Consider the following 27,290-nt stretch of genomic DNA (forward strand, 5'->3'; position numbering starts at 1 on the left):
TCTCTGATGGATGATGAGCCTTGGGCCTTGCTGAACCCCCCCCTCCACCCCTCACGCCCTCAGTCTCCATTCCACCCACAGCTGCAACACAAGTATCAGAGAGACTTCCGGACTCATGTGGCAACACGGTGGGAGAAGCAAGAGAGGAGGTAGCAACTAGTTGTGATGGAGAGTGGATGGTGGCAAAGAGGGTGTTGGAAATAGACCAGACTTTGGGTAGTGGGATTATGCTTAGTTTAATCTTCCTTCTTTTGTTTTTTTGTTTTTGTTTTTGTTTTTGTTTTCTTTGTTTGTTTGAGAGAGAGAGAGCATGCACATGCAAGTGGAGGAGGGGCAGAGGGAGATGGGGAGAGAGAGAATCCCAAGCAGGCTACACACCTAGCACTCAGCCCGACTTGGGGCTCAATCTCACCAACAGTGAGATCATGACCTGAGCCAAAATCAAGAGTCGGACGCTTAACCGACTGAGCAACCCAGGTACCCCTAATCTTCTACTTTTAAAGGCTTTGTGTTTTGGGGCGCCTGGGTGGCTCAGTCGGTTCAGCGTCCAACTTCGGCTCAGGTCACGATCTCACGGTTCGTGGGTTCAAGCCCCGCGTCGGGCTCTGTGCTGACAGCTCAGAGCCTGGAGCCTGCTTCAGATTCTGTGTCTCTCTTTCCTTCTGCCCCTCCCCTGCTTATGCTCTTTCTCTCTCTCTAAGATAAATTAAACATCAAAAAAAAAAAAAAAGACTTTTTGTTTTGAAATAATTTTAGGCCTTCAAAAAAGTTGCAAAATAGTACAAAGAATGCATGTGTGCTCTTTGCTCAACATTCTCTAATGTTAACAATTTATAAAACCATGATACAATGATCGAAACCAGGAAATGAGCATTGATATGATATTAACTAAATTACAGACCTTATTTGAGTCACACCAGTTTTTCCACTAATTATCTTTTTCTGTTCTTGGATACAATACACGATCCCACAGTGTCCTTAGTTATCATATGTCTCCTTAGTATCCTCTGTCCTATGGCAGCTCCATAGTCTTTCCTTATCTCTCATGACCTTCACCCTTCTGATCATTTTATATAATGTGTCACAATTGGCGTCTGTCTGAAGTTTTCTCATGACTAGGTTGAGATTATGCAGTTTTGACAAGAAAACCACAGAATGATGTTATATCTTTTATCATATCAAGGGTACCTGATGTTGATGTGTCTTACTAATGATGAGTTAATCTTAATCATTTCATTGAAGTATTGTCTACTGGGTTTCTCCACTATATATTTATCTTTTTTTTTTTTTTTTAAGATTTTATTTTTATGTATTCTCTGCATCCAACATGGGACTCAAACTTACAACCCTGAGATCAAGAGTTGCATGCTCCACTGACTGGGCTAGCCAGGCACTCCTATAGTTTTCTTTAAAAAAAAAAATTCTTTTTTTCAACGTTTATTTATTTTTGAGAGACACAGAGAGACAGAGCACAAGCAGGGGAGGGGCAGACAGAGAGGGGGACACAGAATCCAAGGCAGGCTCCAGGCTCTGAGCTGTCAGAACAGAGCCCAATGTGGGCTTGAACTCACGAACTGTGAGATCATAACCTGAGCCAAATTTGGACACGTAACCAACTGAGTCACCCAGGCTCCCCCAGTTTTCTTTTTCATTAAACGTTTTTTAAAATTACTATAGCAATAAATGCTCCTAAAAAGTTCAAACAGAAGAAGCATAAAATAAACTTTGCACCAAGCCCATCTCATCTTCCCAAAGGTTATTTAACCACTGTCAACTCCTAAAGGTATATCCTTCTAGATCATTTCCTAGCTGTCATATACATATATATAATGGGGCCACAAAAATCTTTAAAATTTTGTTTTACTTAATATTATCCAGGGACAACTTTCCTTGCCAGTACAATTAGATATAACTCATTCTTTCTAATGATTTGCTAATATTTCATCTTTGAGTCACCCAAATAGAATTCTCTGTACTTTCCAGATTTTGTATGAACACATAAATTATTATTATTATCATTATGATTTTTAAAAGTTATTTATTTTGAGAGAGAGAGAGTGTGTGTGGGAGGGGCAGAGAGAGGGGGAGAGAGAGGGAGAGAGAGAATGAATCTTAAGCAGGCTCCGCTAGAACTCACAAACCGTGAGATCATGACCTGAGCTGAAACCAAGAGCCCGATGCTTAACTGCTGAGCCACCTAGGTGCCCCCATCATTGTGATTTTTTATGGCAACTCTACCTCTAACATGGGGCTCAAACTCACTGATCTCGAGATCAAGAGTCACATGCTTTATCGACCGAGCCAGCCAGGCGACCCTATAGATTATTTTTTAATACAGAGAACATTTACCACTCAATTTTGTGTTTCAAATTTCATCAAGAGAAAAATATTCAGAAGCTGTTAGAAAAATAAACATTTTATAATATACATTTTCATATAGTTTATCATCAGAAGTAGATGATCCAAAACTTTAAGCCAAAATAAGTCGAAGAATAAGAAGGTATGCTTTAAAATGGAGCGCAAATTGTTGCCATTCTTGTCATTAATTGCCATTGATTTCATTGAATCTCAGATGCTGTTTATTTAATTTAATTTAATTTATTTATTTATTTAAAAAAATTTTTAATGTTTATTTGCTTCTGAGACAGACAGAGACAGAGCATGAGTGGGGGAGGGACAGAGAGAGAAGGAGACACAGAATCTGAAGCAGGCTCCAGGCTCCGAGCTGTTGGCACAGAGCCCAACGCGGGGCTTGAACTCACCAACCGCGAGATCATGACCCGAGCCAAAGTCGGTCGCTCAATCGACTGAGCCACCCAGCCACCCCTCAGATGCTGTTCATTTTAAAAACACACCATTATTTGCTTCAGAAAAAAAAAATACTGACAACTAATTAGAAGATACCGCGGTTTTAGAGCTTTTTAAATGTGCAAAGAGTGTTGGAACTGATTAAATGAGAAAGTTCCCTTTTGATCCTTCATTAACCAAAATTCCTGTGTGATCTTCCAGGCCGGGGCAGGATTCTATGACCAGCTGTCCCTTCCACACGTAGCGATGGAGCCAAACAATTCTTCTCATGTGGACTCTGAGTTTCGATACACCCTCTTCCCGATTGTTTACAGCATCATCTTTGTGCTGGGGGTGATCGCCAACAGCTACGTGCTGTGGGTCTTTGCCTGCCTGTACCCTTCTAAGAAACTCAATGAGATAAAGATCTTCATGGTGAACCTCACCGTGGCTGACCTGCTTTTCTTGGTCACTCTGCCCCTGTGGATCATCTACTACCACAACCAGGGCAACTGGATTCTCCCCAGATTCCTGTGCAACCTGGCCGGCTGCTTCTTCTTCATCAACACCTACTGCTCAGTGGCCTTCCTGGCTGTCATCACTTACAACCGTTTCCAGGCGGTGACACGGCCCATCAAGACCGCCCAGGCCACCACCCGCAAGCGTGGCTTCTCCGTGTCCCTGGTGATCTGGGTGGCCATCGTGTCTGCCGCCTCCTACTTCTTCGTCCTGGACTCCACCAACGTGGTGCCGAACCAGACCGGCTCGGGCAACATCACGCGCTGCTTTGAGCATTATGAGAAGGGCAGCACGCCTGTCCTCGTCGTTCACATCTTCCTCGTGATCAGCTTCTTCCTCGTCTTCCTCCTCATCCTCTTCTGCAACCTGGTCATCATCCGCAGGCTGCTCACGCAGCCGGTGCAGCTGCAGCGTAATGTGGAAGTCAAGCGCCGGGCTCTGTGGATGGTCTGCACGGTCTTGGCCGTGTTCATCATCTGCTTCGTGCCCCACCACATCGTGCAGCTGCCCTGGACCCTGGCTGAGCTGGACATCCAGAGGGGCAACTTCCACCAGTCTGTTAACGATGCCCATCAGGTCACCCTCTGCCTTCTTAGCACCAACTGCGTCTTAGACCCCATCATCTACTGTTTCCTCACCAAGAAGTTTCGCAAGCACCTCACTGAGAAGTTCTACAACATGCGCAGCACCCGGAAGTGCTCCCGGGCTACCTCGGAGACCGGCACCGAAGTGGTCATGCCGCTCAGCCAGAACCCTGCCAATTGTCTCAAAAATTAGTCCCTGATTGTTGGGGCCAGGCCCAGAGGCTTATCTTCCACGGACATCAACGGACCCGGGGGACAAAAAGGTCTCTGCCGTGGTCTGGGCACCTCCTCTCTGGGCACTAGCGACCCTTTAAGTGTGGAGGCTACCTCACCAAGGTGGGGTTGATGGCAGGCCCAGACTGCTGGGAGATCCAGAATTTCAATGTGCCCCGCCAGCCACCATTGGGCACGTGCCATAATCACCTTGGCTGATGACCTCACCTTGAGTACCTGAGTCTGATAGCTCTGTGGGGAGAGTCGGGGCCAGAGGCAGACCTTGGGGGCAGACTCTGAGCCACCCTGTTCACCCTACCAGGGCAGCAGCCCCGAGCCGGTGTGACCTGAACTTTTTGGCAACCACTTCCTTTACCACTATAATGGCAGAGAAGGGGGGGTGGTTGGGGAAAGGGGGTACTCCCCTGGCCGTGTGGCAGGATCTCTGGGGAAAACTTGGAGCCAGGAGACTGCCACCTTGCCTCATTCAGAGGCACAAGGCCTTTGGGACGCTTCTTAGGGGAAGTGGCACAGTGGCACCTTTTCCAACTCATCCAACGACCCATCCTGAAAGGTGCCAGAGATGATAAGACGTGCATAGATCCAAGGCTAGGGTGGGGAGCTCACCTCCTCTGTACGGGCCTCACTTCGGACTTGGGTCGGCTCTGTGGGAGTGCGAGAGACACGAGAGCTGCATCCATCTGTCTGTCTTAACAGTGAACCTTGATGAAGTACCTCCTGTGGGGCCGCTCCCCACTGGGGGTGGGCAAAGACCCCTCAAAGCCAAGTTTGGGGCATCCAGGGCACCGTGCTGCTCAGAGGCTCCCACGAGAAAGGGGACTTAGGCTGAGAAGTACCTGTGTGCGGGTGAGGCCTCCACAGTGGGAGAGGCCTGTCGGGTCTCCTCCACCACCTTGCTTTCTGAGGGGGGGCCCGCCTCCTAATTTAGCTTCCAGAAGGTGAGAGGAGCAGCTATAGTCCCAAAGGCCAGCAGGCACTTTGTATTCTGGGTGCAGAAGAGAGGTGTCAGCTTCTCTTGAAGGTCTCTAGATGCCTGCTCATGATTTTCGGTGAATAGTTTCAAATGAGTCTCTTCTCACAGCCTGAGCACCTGTGGTGTGAATACGGCAGCCACAGACCCAGAGGCTTGGAGGAGCCTCCCCTGGTCTCCAGAGCCCGGTGATTTCTCCTGAGACGTCTTCCTCCCTTCCAGCCATAGTCCTCTCATAAAGTGAAATCCTTATTTCCTGTCTATCGGGCTGAGTGTGATAAATGCCTCACACTGGGCCAGTAACCTGCTGGGGTCTGGGACGGTAGCTGTGGGCTGAACTTCGCTGATGGTGACGAGGTGGGTAGTGCCCCAGAGTCGAGCGCTGTGTCACACAGACCCGGTTTCAAGTCTTGGCTCTGTCACTTCCTGCCACGGAACCATAAGCTACATTTCCTACCTCATAGGGTTGTTATGAACCACGGATCCCGAGGCGGATACCTCTTGGTCAGGATGATTGCTCATCCCAGATGCCTCCTTTTTCTGAGAAGGTGTTCCTCTTGATCCTCTGATAGGAGCTGAATGGATGAGACGTGGGCGTCTGGCTCCAGGGGGGCCAGTCAGGTTCTCTCCCAGGAATAGGCAGTCAGCTTCAGGGGTGCTAGTTCGGGCCACTTACCTGAAGACATACAAGTCTGGAGCAGGGCGTGTGCGTGCGTGTCTACACGCGTGTGGCTGTGGGTATGAGGTGGGGCGGGGGAGGGTGGGTGACAGCCGGAACATAATGGACAAACCGACCCCGCACGGAGAGAAGATGGAAACGCACAGAGCAAAGCGGAGACCAGAGGGAGCCCAGAAGCCTAGAGCGAGGAGGGGCCGGTGCCTCTCGGCCTGCTGCCCTCCTCCTCCAGGCCAAGCCCTTCTCCAGGCCCAGCAACATCTGCATTCCTTCTTCTGGGTCCCATGAGAGTCCCTCGTCAGGACACATTCTCTTATTTTGCTCAAGCCTATTCGAATGGGTGTCTGCGACTTGCAACTCCTCTCCGAGAGAGATAAATGCTTGGATGTTAAAGCACCGTGTTTCTTGCGTTTCAGTCATTTGTGTACCCGCCTCACAACTTTTCAATATCTGTGTACCATCCGTCTGTATGTTTACTTCATAAATAGTTTTCTCTGCATTGAGTCGCTTTTTGATTCTTTTTTAAGAGAGAGAGAGTGTGCTCTTGCACAGGGGAGGGGCAGATGGAGAGGGAGAGAGAATCCTAAGCGGGCTCCACTCTCAGTGCCAAGCCCAACAGGCTCGATCCCAGGACCTGGGATCATGACCCGAGCCAAAATCAAGAGTCAGGCACTCAACCGACTGAGCCACCCAGGCGCTCCTGAATTGAGTCACTTTTTAAAACTTAAACCTGTTGAAAAGCATGTTTTATAACTAAATTATGTGAGAATGAATGCCACCTGCCACACACAGAAGAGGAACATAAACATAAAACATAACCATTTATTTATTTATTTTAAATTGTTTTTAATGTTTATTTATTATTTTTGAGGCAGAGACAGAGTACAAGTGGGAGAGGGACAGAGAGAGAGGGAGACACAGAATCTGAAGCAGGCTCCAGGCTCCGAGCTGTCAGCACAGAGCCCGACGCGGGGCTCGAACTCATGAACCGTGAGGTCATGACCTGAACCAAAGTCAGACGCTTAACTGACTGAGCCACCCAGGCGCCCCTTAAAACGTAACTATTTTATTTATTTATTTATTTATTTATTTAAAAAAAATTTTTTTTTAGTTTATTTTTGAGAGAGAGAGACAGAGCGAGTGGGAGAGGGGCAGAGAGAGAGAGAGAGAGGGAGACACAGAAACTGAAGCAGGCTCTAGGCTCCAAGCTGTCAGCACACAGCTTGACGCGGGGCTCGAACTCATGAGCGTGAGATCATGACCTGAGCCAAAGTTGGACGCTCAACCGACTGAGCCAGCCAGGCGCCCTTTAAAACATAACTATTAAAAAAACTTTGTTTAATGTTTGTTTATTTTTGAGAGGGAGACACAGCACAAGCAGGGGAGGGGCAGAGAGAGAGGGAGACAGAATCCGAAGCAGGCTCCAGGCTCCAAGCTGTCAGCACAGAACCCGACGCGGGGCTCGAACTCATGAACCATGAGATCATGACCTGAGCCAAAGTCGGACACCTAACCGACTGAGCCACCCAGGCGCCCCCAAATGTAACTATTAAGATAAAAATGTTCTTGGTGTCCTGCCTCCAGTCCCCTCCTATGCCCTGCTGGCTGGCCTGGCACACTTTAGCAAACACGGCTGTGATGTGTACAAAGTGCACAGAGTCTGCATTCAGTAAGTGCTCAATAAAGAGTAAGTCAGATAGTTCTGACATGGTAATTTGTGACTGCCCTTTTGCTTCTCTCAGAATGTTGCCCCGACACAGAGGCCATCTTCACTCCCCTGTGACCTCTGCCTGGTTGTGACCTTCTCAGATGCTTTCTCTTCTTGGCCACGCCCAGAACACCTCCTACAGGTAGCCTTCCTGAATTCCCTCAGGGAAGGTAATTGGCTTCCTTCTTCCTGCATTAGGGCTGGGAGGGTCCAACTTTTGTATGTCTTTTTTTTCTTTTTTTAATGTTTATTTATTTTTGAGAGCGAGAAAGAATGTGAGTGGACGGGTAAAGAGAAAGGGAGACACAGAATCCGAAGCAGGCTCCAGGCTCTGAGCTCTCAGCACAGAGCCCAATGTGGGGCTCGAACTCATGAACCGCAAGATCATGACCTGAGCTGAAGTCGGATGCTCTATTGACTGAGCCACCCAAGTGCCCCATTTACGTCTTAATTACTATGATTTTTGAAGTTTATCTGTTTCAAGGTCTGTCTTTCTGACCCTGGGGGCAGTATCTGAATCTTAACCATATATATAATCACAATTTCTCACACAAGGTCTAGGATTGAGGTCTGTCTGTCTGTCTCCAAAGCTTGCTTCCCCAGGTTGGAGCATTGACAGACATTTTGACATGTACATACACTTGTTTGGAAAGGGTTTAAGGAGGCAGTTGCCACTTCTGGGCCTGTACACTCTCCCACCTTGAAAGTATGCTTTTGTTTTGACCACCATTAAATACTTGCTTAAGAATAAAAGGGAAAGAAAGAAAGAAAGAAAGAAAGAAAGAAAGGGTTTAAGGAGAGTCTTGAGAGAGAGATGGGGAAGGAATTTAGTACATATCCTTTCAAAGTTCCATGTCCATATTTTAAAAGAAATTTCAGGGATTTTCAGACGATCAGAACATTAGAACATTTTGGAGCTAGGAGGGTCCCATCCCTTCATCTCACTGAGGGAAACATGAGGCTCCGAGGGGCACAGTGGTTGCAGAAATTACACAACACAAAGCTGCAGTGAACACAGAGCTGGCTGCTTGCCTGTGTCTTTCCCTTCTTGGTAACAAGATTCTGGGAAAAGCCGAATTGTAATTCTTTGGCTAAAACATCACCAACCAGGATTCCCAAGCCATCTGGCATATCCGGAAGGCCCCATCCTGCCCTGACCTCAGCTTCGCACCGGTGATCTCAGCTGGAGAATGCTGGTATAGGCAAGGAGTGGTCCCTCACCTCATCATGATGAGTCATAGACACAAGAGTGATAAGCGAAGGGCACAGTAGACCAGAACAAGGCTTGTTTATGCTGGTTTTTACTTATCTATGTTATATTTGTGCTTGAGACCTAACGCTACAAACAGATATAACAAAACCCTCTTGTAAAACGCTTGGTTTTTGTGCAGACTTAGTGTTGCTGTAATACAAATCATGTTTGCGTTGATATCCTGCTAGCAAGCCATCCTCCTCCTGACCCAGTCACCCATCCATCTGACGTGAAATGTGGGGTCCGGGAGCGAATGGTTAGGAAAGAATTCTTGAGACATTTTCAGTGCAAAAAAGGTGATTTTATTAAAGCACGGGGATAGGACCTGTGGGCAGAAAGAGCGGCACTGGGGTTGTGGGGAGTGACTGATTACATACTTTCACGTTGGGAGGGGGCTGGGGATAGTGTGAGTCTCTAAGGAATTTGGAAGCAAGGTTTCCAGAACCTTGAGGGGCTAGCTGTTGTTAGGACAAAGTCGTGTACAACTGTCTAGTAAAATCTTAGTCCTGAGACCCTTCAGATATATATCAGTGGACCATATGCTTGGAGGATGATTGCTAACATATGTCGTGGTGGGGGAGGGTAGAGATAAAGGAAGTGTCCAAAGGGATTTTTGTTTTTATTCATGATTTATTTATTTATTTATTTATTCATTTTGAGAGAGAGAGAGAGAGAGGATGAACGAGCAGGTGAGGGGCAGAGGAAGAGAGGGATTGAGAATCCCAGGCAGGCTCCACACTCAGCCCAACGCAGGGCTCGATCTCACCACCATGCGATCACGACCTGAGCCGAAATCAAGAGTTGGCTGCTTAATGCACGGAGCCACCCAGGTGCCCCTCCAAAGGGATTTTTATATGGTAAAGAAAATTTACAGGATCTGGTGGGCGGGCTACTGTGCCTTTTGCCTCCAGCAAAGTATTAGCATCGAGGCAATTGAGTTCCTGGAGGAAGGTCACTCTGACTGTCTCAAGTACTTGTCAGTGGGCTGTAAGTCGTAAGGAAATTTAGCTTTTCCCCTCTATTTCTTTTGCCTTTGTTCTCCACATCGCATTCATCCATGTATCCATTCATCCAGCTATCCAAAAATACGCCTATAGAGCACCTATTTTGGCCCAGTCACTGTGCTAAGCTGAATAAAATAAAGACTGACTGAAGGAAAAGGATGTACTTTTTGTTGAGCCCAGGTATTTGCTTGCCGTTTTCACCAGTCTTATCTCACTGAGTCCTTATCACCTCTGGACAGAGTTGGTCTCTTTGTGCCCATTTTGCAAATGGGGAAATTGAGGCTCGGAGGGCTTCAGGGAAGAGCTAGCAAGTGGCGGAATAATACTCAAAACCCAGATCTGCCTTAGTAAATATGGGTCCCTTCCCTCTCTCACCCCCTCCATGTGACTGTACCCTTGCTCGAGCCCCTTCAGGCACTGTCCTGGCTTTGGTGCATGCTGGTGTATCTCTTGAGGGGAACAGCAGCTGGCGAGGGCCCCGCCTTGCTGTTTCTAATTTCCTCTTTGAGGGCTCTTGTGCTCTCCGTGCAGGCTCAAGCCCCGGAAGCAACGACTTTTTTCTGGGCTGAGACTCCTGTGGTCATTTAGGAGTGGTCCCGCAGGTAGATGGTGTACGTGAATGCAGTGTTTCAAAGAACTTCCGAAGCCAGAGTGTCACGGTCGCTAAAGCTAGAGGGTGCATTAAGTGGTCACGTGGATCCTGACATCTTCATCAGAGGAGAGAAAGGGGGGAAGGCTCAGCCGCGGCTGACCACTGACTGCGTGCCAGGCACTGTGAGGGGGGACTTCGCATCGTTACCTATGGATAAAACTGACTCTTCCCTCTGCCTGAATTACTTCTCCGCCCCCCCCCCGCCCCCCTCCAGGTATCTATCTGTATGACTCACTCCCTCGCCTCCATCAAGAGAGTTCAGATGTCCCCTTCGCAGTGAAGCCTGCCCTGACCACTTTATTTATTTAAAGCAGGAGCTTAAAGAGCGAAGTGATTCTCAAGGCCACGCAGTAAACAGCTGGGGTCAGCCTGGCTCCAAAGGCCATGTACTTTTCATTCTAAGCACGCTGACTTTCTCTGTAGACGGCTTTCAGGGCAAGCGAAGGCTTGTATCTTCCATGCTCCAGATGAGAAAAAAAGTATCGAGGAGGGAAATGACTGAATCAAGGTCACAGAGCAATGCCTTGGTAGAACTGGACTGTATGGACCCTTTCTTAGAAAAAATTGAGTCTCACACACAACGTTACATTAGTTTCAGCCGAACAACTTAGTGATTTGAGAAGGTTACACATTATGCTATGCTCACCATGAGTATAGCTGCTGTCTGTCCCATTACATTGCTATTACAATATCCTCTTTTTGTTAAAAATGTTTATTTCTGAAACAGAGAGAGACAGAGCATGAGTGGGGGAGGGGCAGAGAGAGAGGGGGACACAGAATCTGAAGCAGGCTGCAGGCTCTGAGCTGTCAGCACAGAGCCCGACGCGGGGCTCAAACTCCCGAACCGTGAGATCACGACCTGAGCCGAAGTCGGACGCTCAACTGACTGAGCCACCCAGGCGCCCCACAATCTCATCCTTTTTATGGCTGTGGAAGCATAGACCCTTTTTTTCACCTGCGTTTGGTAAGACACTTCCCTCGTGCATTTTTCTGTTTGAATGTCTGTTATTTTCTGTTATCACCTTTCTCCAGTCTCAGCCCCCATAACAGCTCTAGAGGGCTCAAGAAGAATCTTCGACTTTGTAGGTATCCTTGGAAAATGTAGTGTTATTTTCTGCGGGTGTTCATTTCAAATTTACATTGAAGGCATGATTTACATAAATTAAGCTGGGGAACTTCTTCTGCGGTCCCATTGTTCTCCCACTCAGCATTGTTTTTACGATTGAACCATATTGAAGTGAGCAGGTCTGGCTCACTCTTGCAAACATCTGCCTGGCCCTCCATCATGTGCGCCTACATTTTACTTCCCTGTTCCACCGGCGATGGACACGGGTTGTCTTCCTCTCCCTTTTCTGTAAACAATGTGAGGAGACCCTTCCAGATGCTCCCCTGTGGACCAGTGTGAGAATTTCTCCGGGATGTATACCCAGGTGTGACATTGCTAGGTCAGAGGCTACACTCCTATGTGATTGGACTTAGAACTGCCAAATCACTTCCGGCATGGTTGTACCAGTCTACACTCGCACCCAGAGTTACTCGAGAGTTTCTATGTCTCCAAGTGCCCACCCACACTTGGCAGGTCCAACTTTCAAATTGCTGGTAGGTGTTAAGTAAAATATTGGTTTTGGTTTGAATTTCTCTGAGATTACTAATGGGTTCATAATCATGTACTCATTAGCCGCGTGGGTTAGACTTTATACCCTTCTGACTCCAAAGTCTGCACAGTATCACATTCTGATCATTAAAGGCCTCTGGTTCTGTGTCTCCCTCTCTCTCTCTCTCTCTCTCTGCCCCTCTCCAGCTGGCTCTCTCTGTCTCTCTGTCTCTCTCTCTCTCAAAAATTAAAAAAAAAAAAAACATTAAGAAAATTAAAGTGGTCTCGGGCTGCATTGCCAAGGTTCAATTTCTGGCTTCACCTGGTCTGTGATTTTCACTTCTCTGGCCCTTTGTTTCCTCACCTGTAAAATGAGAATAATAGGATGACATAATACATGGTTGACATAATAGGGTGGTTTTGAGGATTTAAAATCGCTTAGAAGAGCATCTAGCACGGAATAAGTACCGGCAAATGTCATGTCCTGTCCGGATAGATTGTAGCATCCTCCATACAGGCCCACGACCCTGCGTCCCTGCCCCCGCTCATGAAGCTCGTATTGTGTAACCCTGAATTTTCCTTAGAAATGTGAAACCATAAAAAAGAAAACAAAGCATGACTGGCCTCACTTTCTTGTTTAACTTCCTGAGTGATTCTAACTAAAGTACATTCAGAGAACGTTTTGAGAACGGTCACATGCATGAGTCAGGGAATTTTGGCGTTTGGAAAGAAATGTTGAATCAGTTCCTTAAAAGAAAGGATGGGGCATCAAAGCACACGATCAATAGAGTAAAAAGGCAACCCACCGAATGAGAGGAATGATCTGCATAGCTGATAAGGGATTGATATACAGACTATACCAAGAGCTCCAACAACTCAACAAGAAAAAACTAAAACTCAATTTAAAAATGGGCAATTTAAAAACGAACAGACATTTTTCCCAAGAAGACGTACAAACGGCCAGCAAGCCCATGAAAAGACGCGCAGTGTCACTCGTCATTAGGGTAAAGCAAATCAAAACCACAATGAGGTGAACACAGAAAATCATAAGAGCTGGCAAGGCTGTGGAGACATGGAACTCAGGCACGTTGCTGGCGGGAATGTAAAACGGTGCAGCTTCTGTGGATAAAAGCATGCGATTCCTCGAAAACTCAACCGTGGAATTACTGCATGGCCCAGGAATCCTGGTTCTACCCAACTCTACGCAAAAGAATTGAAAGTAGGGACTCTAACACCACGGTTCACGGCAGCAATATTCACAATAGCCAAAGGTGTGAGGAACCCAAGTATCCGTGAAGGATGAATGGGTAAATGAAGTGTGGGTATTCATGCGTTATAATATCATCCAGCCGTAAGAAGGAAGGAAATTCTTACACGTGCTGCAGCATGAATTACCCTTAAAAACATTTTTTTTTAATGTTTATTTATTTTTGAGAGACAGAGACAGAGAGACAGAGCATGAGCCAGGGAGGAATAGAGAGAGAGAGAAACACAGAATCCAAAGCAGACTCCAGGCTCCAAGCTGTCAGCCCAGAGCCCAACGTGGGGCTTGAACTCATGAACCGTGAGATGGTGACTTGAGCCAAAGTTGGCTGCTTAACCTGCTGAGCCACCCGGGCGCCCCCAGCATGGATGAACCTTGAAGACGTTATGATAAATGAGATAAGCCCGACATGAAGGAAAGATATTTGTGTGATTCCACTTATGGGAGGTGCCTAGAGTAAATTCATAGGGACAGAAAGTAGCATGGTGAGAGCCAAGCCTGGGGAGGAGAGGACTGAGAAGTTATTGTTTAATAGGTATGGTGTTTCAGTTTGGGAAGGTGAGAAAGTTCTAGAGATGGATGGTGGTGATGGTTTAGAACAATATGGATATACCTGATTTCACTGAACTACACAGTTAAAAATGGCTAAAATGGTAACTTTCACGTTACCCCCACAAAAAGGCTTTTGGGAAAAAGAGAGGACAGGGTAGGAAGAAGTAAGGTGAGAAGGGAGAAATCTTCCCAAAGGATCTTTTTCATGGTGAGCCCATCGTGTTCAAGGGAGAGTTGCCTGCTATTGCTTCAACAAACTATTTGAGTTTCTGTGTGTGAGAGAGTCAGTAAAACTCTATGTGCATGTGATAGTTTTGGTATGTGTGGCTGCCTGAGGCAACAAGGCCTAGTGAAAAGAGAATGGGTGTCTTTTCGGTCATTTCACCAACGTTTAATGAGTGCCTGTCATAGGCAGCCCTCTGCCATGTGCTGTGAGAACAAGTCAAAAAAAAAAAAAAGTTTCTTTCTTCACACTTTAGCAAGTGGCAGATGTGTTAAAAATGCAATAGAGGGACACCTGGGTTGCTCGGTCGGTTGAGCGTCCGATTTTGGCTCAGGTCATGATCTCACGGTCCGTGGGTTCGAGCCCCGTGTCGGGCTCTGGGCTGACAGCTCAGAGCCTGGAGCCTGCTTTGGATTCTGTGTCTCCCTCTCTCTCTGCCCTTCCCCAGCGCTCTCTCTCTCTCTGCCTCTCTCAAAAATAAATAAACATTTAAAACAATGCAATAGAGCATTGTGTCTGCTATTCAGTGGTCGACCACCACTTCATACTGGCTTGTGAGAGTCCATTGTGAGCACCTCTTCTCAACTCCCTGTTCAGAGATGTCACGTTGGTAGCCTGAAATCAGCCATGTTGGGAGTATTTATACCACAGAAGTTAACAAACGCCACAAATCTTTTGACCCTCAGCTCTGCCACCGGCTCTGTGATCCTGGGCGGGTCACTTCACCTCCCCAGCCTCGGTTTATCTGTAAAATGAATATAATAAATACCAGTTCCTTTCTCTTCCCTTTCCTCGGAAGAGGATAATTTGCCACTTGGGATGGGGCATTGGCTGTTCTTGGATGACAGGGAGCCTGTCTAGCCTCATATAACTGTCGATACCCCTACCCTATCCCCTCAGTTGGCACCAATGTTGCCCCAGGCTGAGTGTTGTCCAGAGAGGGCAACAGTCCAGGAATAACTCCACCGGCGCTTATCATGTACTCTGGGAAGAGGGAGGGGAAGACTGGAAAGGAAGGAGGTAATTGTTGCTCTCCACAGTTTATTGTTTCATTGTTTATACTTGACCTTGTGGCCTGATGGTGGCTCCTCACATTACGGATGTTTTATAACAAATGAATTTTTTTAAAAATGTTTATTTATTTTTGAGAGACAGAGAGAGACAGAACAAGAGCGGGGGAGGGGCAGAGAGAGAGGGAGACACAGAATGGGAAGCAGACTCCAGGCTCCGAGCTGTCAGCACAGATCCCCTCGCAGGGCTCAAACCCACAAACCGCGAGATCATGACCTGAGCCGAAGTCAGATGCTTAACCAACGGAGCCACCCAGGCGCCCCACAAAAAATTAATTTTAACTACAGCAGCAGCCAAAATTCATTCAGGAAGGCCAGATGGGGGATGCGGAAGAACGTGGGCCTCGGAGTTAGATCTAGATTTGTCTCCCAGTGCTGCCCTCACTAGTTGTGTGATGTTAGGTAACTGAATGCCTATCTCTGAGCCTCAATTTGCCCCGTTGGGCTCTGTGCTGACAGCTCAGAGCCTGGAGCCTGCTTCCCTTTCTGTGTCTTCCTCATTTTCTGCCCCTCCCCCGCTCTCGTTCTGTCTCTCAGTCGCTCAAAAATAAATAAACGGTAAAAAATTTAAAAAGAAAATGGAGATAATGACAAGCACGGCACAGACGTGTTAGAAGTTTCAAGGGAGGTCATGGGGAGAAAACCATTTGTAATCTGTCAAAGTCCATTACATGTGTTATCATATATGAGCAGCTAACTGTAACAACATTGCCCGTTGCCTAACATCCCTCTTCCAAAATAGAAGTAACAGTGAGTTTAGCTTAAAGATTACATTTCCTTACAGCTAGGGGTAGCCATGTGACCAAGATCTGGCCAATGAGATGTTAAGTGAAAGAGTTGATAGACCTGGAAATGCTGTTTCAAGACAGTTGACTCAGCTGAGTGGTCCCCTTCTGCCTTTCCCTTCCTTTTTCTTTCTTGCCAGGAATTTGGTACTCCAGCAGCCATCTGTGACCTTGAAGGGACTTTAAATATAGAAAGTGTTTGCTGCAAAAGTAGCAAGAATGATATAAGGAGCCCGGGGCCATGATATTGGTGGGATACTGCTCCTGCCCAATGCCCACCTCTGGACCACTTTTATGTGAGAAAGAAAGAAAATTCTCTCTTGTTTAAGTCTCCATTATTTTGGGTTTTCTTGATATGCAGCAAAATCTAACCTATACTAATACCGCTGGATGGAGCCTGGGAGACATAAATGGAGAGGAGCCACCTTTATTGAGCACCTACTATGGGTGCATATGATTTATGCTTTTACTTACTTTCAGTCTTCTTCCTCGACTTCTCAGAACCATTGGACTCTGTTGACCATTCCCATCTTCTCAAAACTCTCTCATCCCCTGGCTTCTGTGACCTCACATTTTCCTGGGGTTTGTGGGTCTCTTTCTAATTTGTTTTTAAATTTGAGTGTAGTTGACACACAATGTTGCATTAGTTTCAAGTGTACAACTTAGTGATTTGACGAGTTTATATATTATGTTATGTTCACCACAAGGGTAGCTACCTGTCCATCCTGTTGCATCGCTATTACAGTATCATTGTATTCCTTAGGCTGTGCCTTTTATTCCTGTGATTTATTCATTCCATAACTGGAAGCTTGTATCTCCTTCTACCCTTCACCTGTTTTGCCCACTCCCAACCCCCACCTCTCTGGCAACCATCAGTTTGTTCTCTGTATTTATAGGTCTGATTCTGCTTTTTGTGTATTCATTTGTTATTTTTTTTCTAGATTCCACTATGTGTGGAATCATATGGTATCTGTCTTTATCAATCTGACTTATTTCACTTTGCATAACACCCTCTAGGTCCATCCATGTTGTCTCAAATGGCACAATCTCATCTGTTATTATGACTGTGTAATATTCCATTGTATTTATATCTATATGCATATATGCATACTATATATATGATATATATTTGTAGTATATGCATCTTTTATATATGATTATCAAGTGACAGGAATCTTGACTTTTGCTGGCTTAAGCAACAACAAAAGAATGTATTGTCAATAATAGTCCGCGGGTAGATGTTTAGACCCAGCTGAATAAAAGGGTTCAAACGACAGTATTAGGACAGGAGTACCATTAAAAGTATTTAACAACTGACACTGAACTGTCACTGACCCATCAGAGTAGATGTCAGAAGGGGTGTCCTGGAAGTCCCCTGAAGATCCCAACATTAACTCTTTAGTTACCGGATGATGGGGAGGTCCAGGGATTCCTGAAGAAGGGTGGATGGGGGGCAGTAAGGGAATCATTCCTATTCCCAGATCCCTATTCTGGGCAGTATTTATTTACCAACAAAAATATTTCAATAATAATTGGCCACTCCAGCGTGTGTCAGATGAATGACCACCCTGCGTTAGGATCTGGTTACGCCTTTTCTACCTCTCAGTTGTGCTTTTTCATGTGGACTCCGTTTTCAGAATCTCTCTCTCTCTCATGGTTACAAGATGGTTGCCAGTGACTCCCGGGACTATATTCTTCAGCAAAGAGGAGTGAGGCTTTTTTTCCAGAAGTCCTAGCATAAATCCTATGATTTGCCCTGATTGGGCTGGCTGAGATCATATGCCCGATCCTGATTGATCAATGTGGCTGGCAGATGTAATGAGAAGACTGGCTTAGGCTAGGTCACCTATCATAGCACTGGAGCCTCCTGTTAGAGAGTTTGTTTCATTGGAGTATATAGATCTAGAATAGGGCTGCTCTCCCCAAAGCAAAACTGGGAGTACTCGTGTCAAAAGAAGAGAGGGCATGTATTAGTTTCCTATTGCTGCTGTAACAAATTCTCACAAAAATGGTAGCCTCAAACAGCACAATTTATTCCCTCACAGTTGTGGAGGTCGGGTGTCTGAAATTGGTCTTACGGGGGTAAAATCAAGGTGTTGGCAGAGTTGTGTTCTTTTAGGAGGTTCTGGGGAAGAATCTTTTCCCTTCCTTTTTTCCAGCTTCCAGAAGCTACCTACATTCCTTGGTTCATGGTCACATAAATCTAATCCTTCTGATCCTTCTCTTTCATAAGAGAAAGGTTACATTGGGCCAACCTGGATGATGCAGGGTAATCTCCCCATCTTAAGATTTTTGACCTAATTGTACGTGCAAAGTCCCTCTTACCAGATAAGGTAACATAGTACAGAGTTCAGAGGTTAGAACATGGATATCTTTGTTGAGCGGGGGCATTATTCTGCCTACCTCAGAGCAATCCTAAATGCAAAATCAACAGGTGGCTATTATCTCTGCTTTGCCTCCTATCTCTTTGGCTACTTTTTTTGTATCTTTTGCAGGTTCATCCTCTTTTACCTGACTTGAAACAGTGGGTTGCTCAAGGGGTGCCTGGGTGGCTCAGTTGGTTAAGCTTCCGACTTTGGCTCAGGTCACGATTTTGCAGTTCATGAGTTTGAGTTCAAGCCCCGCATCGGGCTCTGTGCTGACAACTCAGGGCCTGAAGTCTGCTTCAGATTCTGTGTCTCCCTCTCTCTCTGCACCCCCCTCAAAAATAAATAAACATTAAACATTTTTTTTTTTTAAATAGTGGGTTTCTCAAGCTCTCAAGAGCTCTAGACCTCTTCTGTACTCACTCACTGTATTCTGTCTTCAGGAAAGCTTATTGAGTTCAAGGCATACTTACCAACTATGGTCACGTATCTGCATGGTCAACCCAGACATCTCTGAGTCCATACCAGTTTATCTAAATGCCTATCTCAGTGGCTCTCCAAATTTAAAATGTCTAAAATCTTTTCTCTAAACCCAGCCCTAACTCAATAAATGGCACCACCATCCCTCTAGTTATTGATGTCAGACACCCAGACAATCATCCTCAATGCCTATTCTTTCCCTCCTCCCAATCCACTCCTCAACAGAGTCTTTTCAATTTTACCTCCTTGATTTTAAGTCAAGTTATTTCTCTCAGTCTACTCACACTCACTCTAAGCCACCACTTTTGTCTCAACTGTTAACTCTTCTTGTCTGGACTTTTGCATTGGCCATCTCAGCTGGTCAGTTGGGTCCATTCTGACTCACCTGCATTTTGTTCTTCATACCGCTGCCAGGGTTAGTTTTCCCAAGTGCAAATCTGATCATCTAGCTCCCACACTCAGAACACTTCACTGGCTTCCCACTGCTCTTAGGAGAGAGATCAATGCCCTTCCATGGTATCTAAATCTTTACAGGGTCTGCTCCCTATTTCTCTAGTCTTGCTTTTCATCAACTTTCCACTTTTTTTCTTTACCTCAAACTTGCCATGTTCTCTCATCGTTTAATCATGAATATTCTGTGGAGTCTCCTGGACTACCTGTAACTCAACCCTCGTAGCTCCCATGGACCCTTTTTCAACCTCCTGGACTAGGTCATATTCTCCCATTATAAACTTTCATTGTATTTTGTTATAAACATTATGGGTGGTATATTTCACCTTGACAGTGTCCACACAATTCTAATTTTCCATTTGTGTGTGTACTCATTTGATTAATACTTCTTCTCCCCAACACAACCACTACTAGTCTGTAAGCTCCAGGGGAGCAAGGGTTTTGTCTGTGTCTGTTGACCATTAACCTCCCAGCACCTTATTCTGTAGGCATTTAACGTCTCTTAAAAACATGGACACACAGGCTCGTTTTTGGATCAGGACACTGAGGCTTGCTTCAAGGTCATACAAGCAGTAGGGGCTAGACCCCAAATCTTCCTCCAAAACCTATCTTTTTTTCCACTCCACTGTCCTCAGAGATGGAGAAGGGATGGTATTGTACCATTTCTGGGTGTGTAGCTCAAGAAACCTTATCTGATTCCTGAAGTCTTTGGAGAGGGATAAGAAAAGACTGACAGTTTGCTTGACCTTTCAGGCATGGGAGGAAGTTCTCCTTCTCCTTTTCTTCCATTTATATTTCCCTTTCTTTCCTCCCACCCTCCCTCGCATTTTCCTCCTTCCCTCTTTTCTTTTTTTCCTTCCTACTTTCCAAAATATGCCCAAAGTTCCTGCCCGTTGCCAGACCCTGTTCTGAAAGGTGGTGTTCTGAAAGATGAATCAGCCACAGTCTCCGCTCTCAAACAGCTCCAGATCTAGTCTGTTAGAGTTCTAGGTCAAGTCAATAAATTTTAACCAAGTATGCTTTCCTCCTCAGTAAAATGGGCATTATCCTTACTACACCATTCAGACTTTTTGAATGCAAAGTAACTGACACTGACTGTAGAATGGAATTTACTGAAAGAACATCAGATGGGATCCTAGGATTGAAAGGAAACCAGGACAACCAGCCTCAGGAAACAGGAGTGCAGGCAACTAATGGAGCCAAGTCCACACTCTAGGAACTAGCTTGTGAGATCAATGCCATGGGCACTGGCACTTCCGCTGTCCCTACTGTAATTACTGTCCCTCTCTCTTTGAGCCTGTCCTTCAAGATTCAAAGACCCAAGTGGGAGCATCCCATGAACCAAGCATTGGTTGGTCGCCCGGCCAGACTCCAGCCACCCGGATGCAGGGCCCTCATTTCCCTATGGTTCTTGGGTGGCACAAGGGCCAAATGACCTCTTGGGAGGTCATCTATCCAGCAAGTCCCTTGACAATGATCAGCTGCTAAGTAGCAAGACTGTGACTTGAATCTGAGTCTAGATGGTGGAGTAGTAGTTAAGGTTCTTTGTTGCATGCAACAGAAACCCCCTCTACCAATTGTCAACTAAAGGGAATTTATTGGAAAGATGTGGATAGGGCTCAAAGAACTTATGAGTAGCTGGAGAAGCAAGTTTGGAGACATACAGGAACCAAAGGAGAGGTGGAGGGCTCAGGATTAGGTTGCAGATTCATTTATGCACAAGGGCTGCTATACCACCACGTACCTTCAACAATGTCTTCTAGCTTGGCCACACTGTCTCAAAATTCAAAATCTCAGAAGGTGTTTGATGAAATTAGTTTCCATTATGGCCCTGTCCTCCAGGGCGAGAAGCATTTGGCTCTTTTAGGGAAATGGATCATTTGGAGTTCCGTTTCTATCAAGGCTACAAAGGAAATTAATACATAGGAGGGAGGGCGGTTTGCCAGTTATTTGTCACTGCAATAATGGCACAGCAATCACATGCTTCAGAAGCATGAAGCAAAAAGGTCATACATCTGGTGGTCAGCCACGCAGCTCTGCTGCTTTTGGTTGGACTCACTCACGTGTCTGGAGGTTGGTTTGCTGTTGGCTGATCTAGTCGGACCTTGGCTGGGAAGATAAGGACCTCTGGCTCTGCTCCTCCAGTAGGCTAGTTCTGGCATGTTTTCGTGGGTAATGGCAGAGGCACAAGAGGGGCAAACCCTATCACACAGGGCCTTTGAAGCCCCAGCTCGTATCACATCTGTTCATATTCTTTGGCCAAAGCAAGTCACGTGACCAAGGCCAGCATCAGAGTACGAGAGCACTGCAAAACTTTGTGACAAAGGGTGTCGATACAGGGAAAGGTGAAACATTGGTGCCATTTTTGCAATCCGTGGAGAGAATGATGTGTGTCATTGTCGATGGCAGACATCAAATCCCAAGTTCTCCTCATGTTCCACACCACCTGGGGCCTCAGCCAAAAATGCTTTTCTGTAAGGTGGGCCTCTGCTCTCATTCAATGGTATCACTAGAATGTCAGATCCAGAAGAGTAGGAATTTTTGCCTGTTTTGTTCACCATGTAATCTCATTGCCTAGAATAGCACTTGATACATAGCAGGTTATCAGCAAATAATGGTTGAATGAAAATTCCATTATGAACTTACCTCAGGCATCTAACCAAGGTTTTTTACTTTTGCGAGAAGCCTGTGTGCTATGGAGAAAAAGACTTAGATTTGGAGACAAACCAGCCTGGGTTATAATCTGGGCTTCATTGTTTACAGTTGGTACCCAGCCTTCCTGAGCCTCAGTTTTCTGCAGTGGGAACATTTTGGGGTGACTTTCCAGTGCAATCTTCCTATTTGCTGGTTATTGCTCTTCCTATCTTCGCACGTGTAATGTGATGGGGCTTCTAGTATTATGTGACCCTATCCCCTTCCCAGTCAACTGATTCGACCAGGGGTACGAATCTGACCCAAAATGTACCAATCCGAGTCTCTTCTTCAGGAATTTAGAATTCCAGCTTTAGTCTGGTTGGCCTCTTAAATGGAAGGGATAGGGACTCAGGGGGTGGCTGTGGCCATTTTCCACTAGAGAGAGCTGGCAGGAGAGAGGAAGAAAGCCCTCATTCCAGATTATTTCCCAGACCCAGCCACCTGTTAGACGGCTAGGTAGGTAGCTAGGTAACCATTGGTGTAATGGTTGAAGGCATGGTCTCTTGTTTCAGAGACTCGGTGGTTCAGATTCTGGCTTTATCGCTTACTAACTGTGTGACCCTGGCCGAATTGTTTAACTTCTCTGTGCCCTGGTTCTCGTCTGTAAAGTGGGAATGACAGTAGTACCTACTTTATGGGATTGCCATAATGATTAAATAAAAGTGCATAAAACAATGTCTACTATATGGTGAGTAACAAGGGCTACTTGTTATTAATATGCATGTCTGTGGATTTCGGGTCACACCCTTTGATCCTTAAAATGAATCCCCTGCCTTTTCAGGAAAATCTCACTTCGGTGGCTTGTTGGTTCCAATGCAAAGAATCTGAACGAATACCTTTTTTCACCTGTGACATGGGGAGAGTAAGAATTTGAGTACTCAGAGGGGTAGTGAGGATAAATTAGGTGAGCAAAACTCCTGGTGCATTGTAGGTACTCAGTGTGTGCACACTTCTCATCCTTCCGATCTCAGACTTCAGCCGTGTTCACGCACGTTGGCCAGACAGGGGCCAAGTGTGGGAGACGGTGCTTCCGGTGTGGGTGGTCTTGCTCACAGCTTGGTTCGGCCTCTTTCCAAGGTCAATCCGATCTGTTCTGACAAAGGTCTCAGGGCCACACATTTCTCTCCCTTATTTTGCACTCAGAGGAGTGAATTGTTGATCCTGAGGTGCCTTCCCTCAGGAAGACTTCATATCTGGATGCACTTTAGATTTTGTCACTGCTAGAGAAGTGGTGCAAGGCACAGCAGCCCTTGAGGAAGAGAGGACAGAGAGCTGAACCCAGTTTTCCTCGTTTGTCCCCTGCTGGTACAATCTCTTTCCTGGTCCTTGAAAGCTACACAGGAAGGAAGAAATGTATGCCACTGGTTTAGGAGGACAGAGGCAAGGGGCTTGGAATGTAGACAGAAAATTCTTGATTGGTGTAATAATATTCCAGGGTGGAGAACAAGTCCATGATGGGGAGATTTTCTTCCTCCGGATTGGCTTTCTCAGCCTTCCTGGCTCCTTCCTTTGAGACCCCTTTTCTAAGTCCACCCAGCCCAGCCCAGCCCCTGGGCCAAGTCCAGCAAGGGCAGGAAGTATGGGTAAGTGGGGTGGAAAGTTCTAGAACCAGTTTTATCTCCTGCATCCATTTTCTTCTGGACAGTCAGGAGAGTGATCCTGAGAGATGACTTAGCTGTTTTCATTGTCTCTGACCCTGCCCAGTCTCTCCAGTGAGGAAAACAGTTATAGACTCGGAAAAGTATTGGCAGATGATTCTGAAAACCCATAAATCTATGGCCCCCAGATATTGCCATGTTGGCCCAGTCCTTGACTGGGATTCTGCCTCAGTTTCCCTACCTTGTTCTCCAGTTGCACATGAAAATAGCTTCAGACTTTGCCTATTACCTTCTTCTTAGCCGTAGCAGTCAAGCATCTGCCAAGTCTGTGTCTAGTTTCCCAGATCCCAAGCCTGGGACAGCTGACTTCCTATCTAGCATGTGTCACTGGAACTATGTTGGTATCCCCTAGACCCATCAACCAACATCCTCCCCGTGTTCACTAGGTCAACATTCCCCATGCCTAAGTTGGCTGCAGTAATTATATTTTGAGTCTTTGTCAAAGAAACAATCTGGGGAAGGAGCATGGGTTCCAGAATCAGAGACTCCGGGCTAGCGTTCTGGGACCATTTTTATTTATTTATTCATTCATTCATTCATTCATTCATCCATTTTAAAGTTTATTTATTTATTTTGAGAGAGAGAGAGAGAGAGAGAACATAAGTGGGGGAAGGGCAGAGAGAGAGAGGGAGAGAAGGAGAATCCCAAGCAGGTTCCGCATCGTCAGCGCGGAGCCTGATGCGGGGCTCAAACTCATGATTTGTGAGATCATGACCTGAGCCGAAATCAAGAGTCAGAGACTCAATCCGACTGAACTACCCAGCCGCCCAGGGACAATTTTCACTTACTTGTATTACCTTGAGCTAGTCACCTCCCATCTCTCTCAACTTCTATACCTGTCAAGGAGGCTAATGATCCCCTACTTTGAGTTGGGAGGATTTCATGAAATGACCTGTCCATAGTCCCTAGCACATTGTGGAGGTTTGAGAAATGGCTATCCACGGTCCCTCCTTCACATACCACCGTAGAAGAGAAAGGAGTTCTGGATCACCATTACTTCTTAACTAACGAAGTCATCCTTTCCCCGAAGCTTTATATAAGCTTATTATCAGATCAAGATATCAGCATTGTGCTGGGGGCCTGGTCTGGGGACAGGAAACTGCACTGGAGCCATAGGTCACTGAGGTCAGAGACCAGGTAGAGACAGAAGACAGTGGTGGAGCACGTGACCCTGGAAGCTGACTGCTTGGGTTCAAATCCCAGCTTTGTGTGTGTGTGTGTGTGTGTGTGTGTGTGTGTGTGTTTCTCCTTCTCTCATATCCCAGCTTTAACTCTGTTGAGCCATTGGCAAACCACAACATTGCCTATGGCCTCAGTTTCCCCATTTGTTATATGAGGGGTAGATTAGCATATACTGCCTAGAACTGTTTGAAGGATTAAATGACATAATCTGTGTTAAGGGTACAAGATGGGATTTGCTACAAAGCAAGCACTCAAAACACCTTTCAAACATAGGTCATTTCCAAGTTTTTACTACTTCATTTCCTCTTTATTTGACTTAATTAGGAGAAAGCTCCAGGAGAGGAATTACTGCCTCCTAAACTACATTGCCAAATTGCTTTCAAAAGGGTTATTCCAGTTCCAATGTCACCAGAAAATTGGGTAAATACTGGTTTTGTTATGTCTTTGCCAGCACGGACCATTATCATCTTTAAAGTTTTCTGTAAGGTTTCATATAATTAACTCAGTTTTTTGTCCCTTTACTAGCAAAGGTGGACAGGGTGTGCCAATTAAGTAAAATTATTAGAACGGAGGTGGGATACTTTTTCTTTGAAGAAGGAACTTGGGAAAAACACACACACACAGACTTTGTAAATATCTTGAAAATTGAGGATGTTGTTCTTCCTGTCAACTGCTGCTACTTCTCTTTTCTGAGATGCCCATTTCTATACCTCGTGTTCCGTTCCCTCAGCTTTGACACTTACAGATCTGGAATGTGGAAATGCCCTGAATGATGATGATGATGATTTAATAGTTTTTGATGAAAGTTCAGATCAAGTTTCTATGTCCCTTTCAACATGCATTTTATCATGGCAACTTTCCAATTCAGGAGAAACTTAAATTTCTCTAGAAAATTTGTGAAGGTGATCTGTGTTGGTGTTTCCATCTGTGAAATGGGAGGAGGGTTGGGATGAGGTAGTCTCCAAAGGGCCCTACATCTGAAAGGGAGCCATTTTATGGGGCTGCCAAGGCCTGTAAGGACTTGCCTGGTACAACAGGTCTTGGGGGAGGAGGAAATAGGCGAAGACCAAGCAGCATTGTGGTTCTCAATGTCCTGCTTGTTCATCCCAGGAACCTGTAGAATGGCAGGGAGTTAAGAATGCAAGAGAAGGGTACTGGAGTCAAGGCAGACCAGAAGCTGAAGGTTCACTGTCCTCCACCCCCAATCACATACAGCCCTAGACATACATCCCTCTCCAGGCTCTAGGGGTTCAAGCCAATTTCATTTAACTTCCCCAAAATGACTGTTTTGTCTATCTCAGCAGCCTTTTTTTTTTTCTTTATTGAATTAATCATTTATATTATTTCTCACTCATCTGCTTTGGCATGTTTGTTTGCTAACGTCTCCTTTACTAGAATACAAACTCCATGAAAGCAAGGAATACTTCTGTCTCATTCACTGATGTATCTCCAGTTTCTGGGAGATGCTGGGTGTCTGAGAAATATTAACAGAGTGGAAGGTGACCCTAGTGGGCTGGAGATGTGGGGGTCATGCAGGTTGCCAACCTTGGGTTCCATGCATTCTTTTCCTTTATAAAAATGGTCCCAAACCAATTTGAACCAGGCAATCTGACTCCAGAGTCCATGTGCTTAACCATGAGGCTTTGCAGTTTTGCAAAGAAAGACTGTGCAGCCATTAAATCCACGTGGGTATTTATTGATGTGGGAAAGGCCATTTGCCATGGGGAAATATTTACAATATATTGCTGAGGGAAAGCATCAGGATTCAGTATACAGCACTTACCTCGCAGAGTTATCTGGAGGATTAAATGTGTTAATACACGTAAAGCACATAGAACAATATCTAACACGTGAAATTCTTTTTTTCTTAAATTTTTTTAATGTTTATTTATTATCGAGAGACAGAGCATGAACAGGGGAGGGGCAGAGAGAGAGGGAGACACAGAATCGGAAGCAGGCTCCAGGCTCCGAGCTGTCAGCACAGAACCCGATGCGGGGCTCAAACTCACAAACTGCAAGATCATGACCTGAACTGAAGTCGGACGCTTAACTGACTTGAGCACCCAGGCGCCCCACATGAAATTCTTGATAAGCGTTGTCAAAGTATTTGGTGAGCTATCTCTCATCTGCAGGATTTCTTAGGGGAAGTCAGCCCCTGGGCCACAGAGTGGAGAGGCTCCCCTGTCATTTAAAAAATTTGTGGGGGGCACCTGGGTGGCTCAGTCAAAGTTTCCAACTTCAGCTCAGGTCATGATCTCCTGGCTCGTGAGTTCAAGCTCCATGTCAGGCTCTATGCTGATAGCTCAGAGCCTGGAGCCTGCTTCAGATTCTGTGTCTCCCTTCTCTCTGCCCCTCCTCGGCTCGTACTCTGTCTCTCTCTCCTTAAAAAACACCAAAAAAATTAAAAAAATAAAAAAAAAATTAAAATTAAAAAGTTTTTAGTTTTATTTATTTATTTATTTATTTATTTTGAGAGAGAGAGTGAGAGAGAGCACATCAACAGGGGAAGGGCAGGGAGAGGGAGACACAGAATCCCAAGCAGGCATCGTGCTGTCTGGTCAGAGCCCAGTGCAGGGCTCGAACCCA

The 27,290-nt window shown here is 45.8% G+C and overlaps 1 protein-coding gene across 2 annotated transcripts in view; it reads left to right on the forward strand.

The window, feature by feature from the left end:
• Window positions 1-6,269, forward strand: part of PTAFR (platelet activating factor receptor) — a 29,224-nt gene extending 22,955 nt beyond the window's left edge. For both annotated transcript variants that reach the window (XM_078452151.2, XM_060624751.3), the window contains one exon: window positions 3,010-6,269. In XM_078452151.2, the coding sequence (XP_078308277.1) occupies window positions 3,055-4,083 (1,029 nt within the window). In that variant the 5' untranslated portion in view covers window positions 3,010-3,054 and the 3' untranslated portion in view covers window positions 4,084-6,269. The remainder of the gene's footprint in view (window positions 1-3,009) is intronic.
• The last annotated feature ends 21,021 nt before the right edge of the window (window positions 6,270-27,290 follow it).

This window comes from Panthera onca, chromosome C1 (assembly GCF_046562875.1).
Source record: "Panthera onca isolate mPanOnc1 chromosome C1, mPanOnc1 haplotype 2, whole genome shotgun sequence".
In the NCBI taxonomy this organism is placed as follows: Eukaryota; Metazoa; Chordata; class Mammalia; order Carnivora; family Felidae; genus Panthera; species Panthera onca.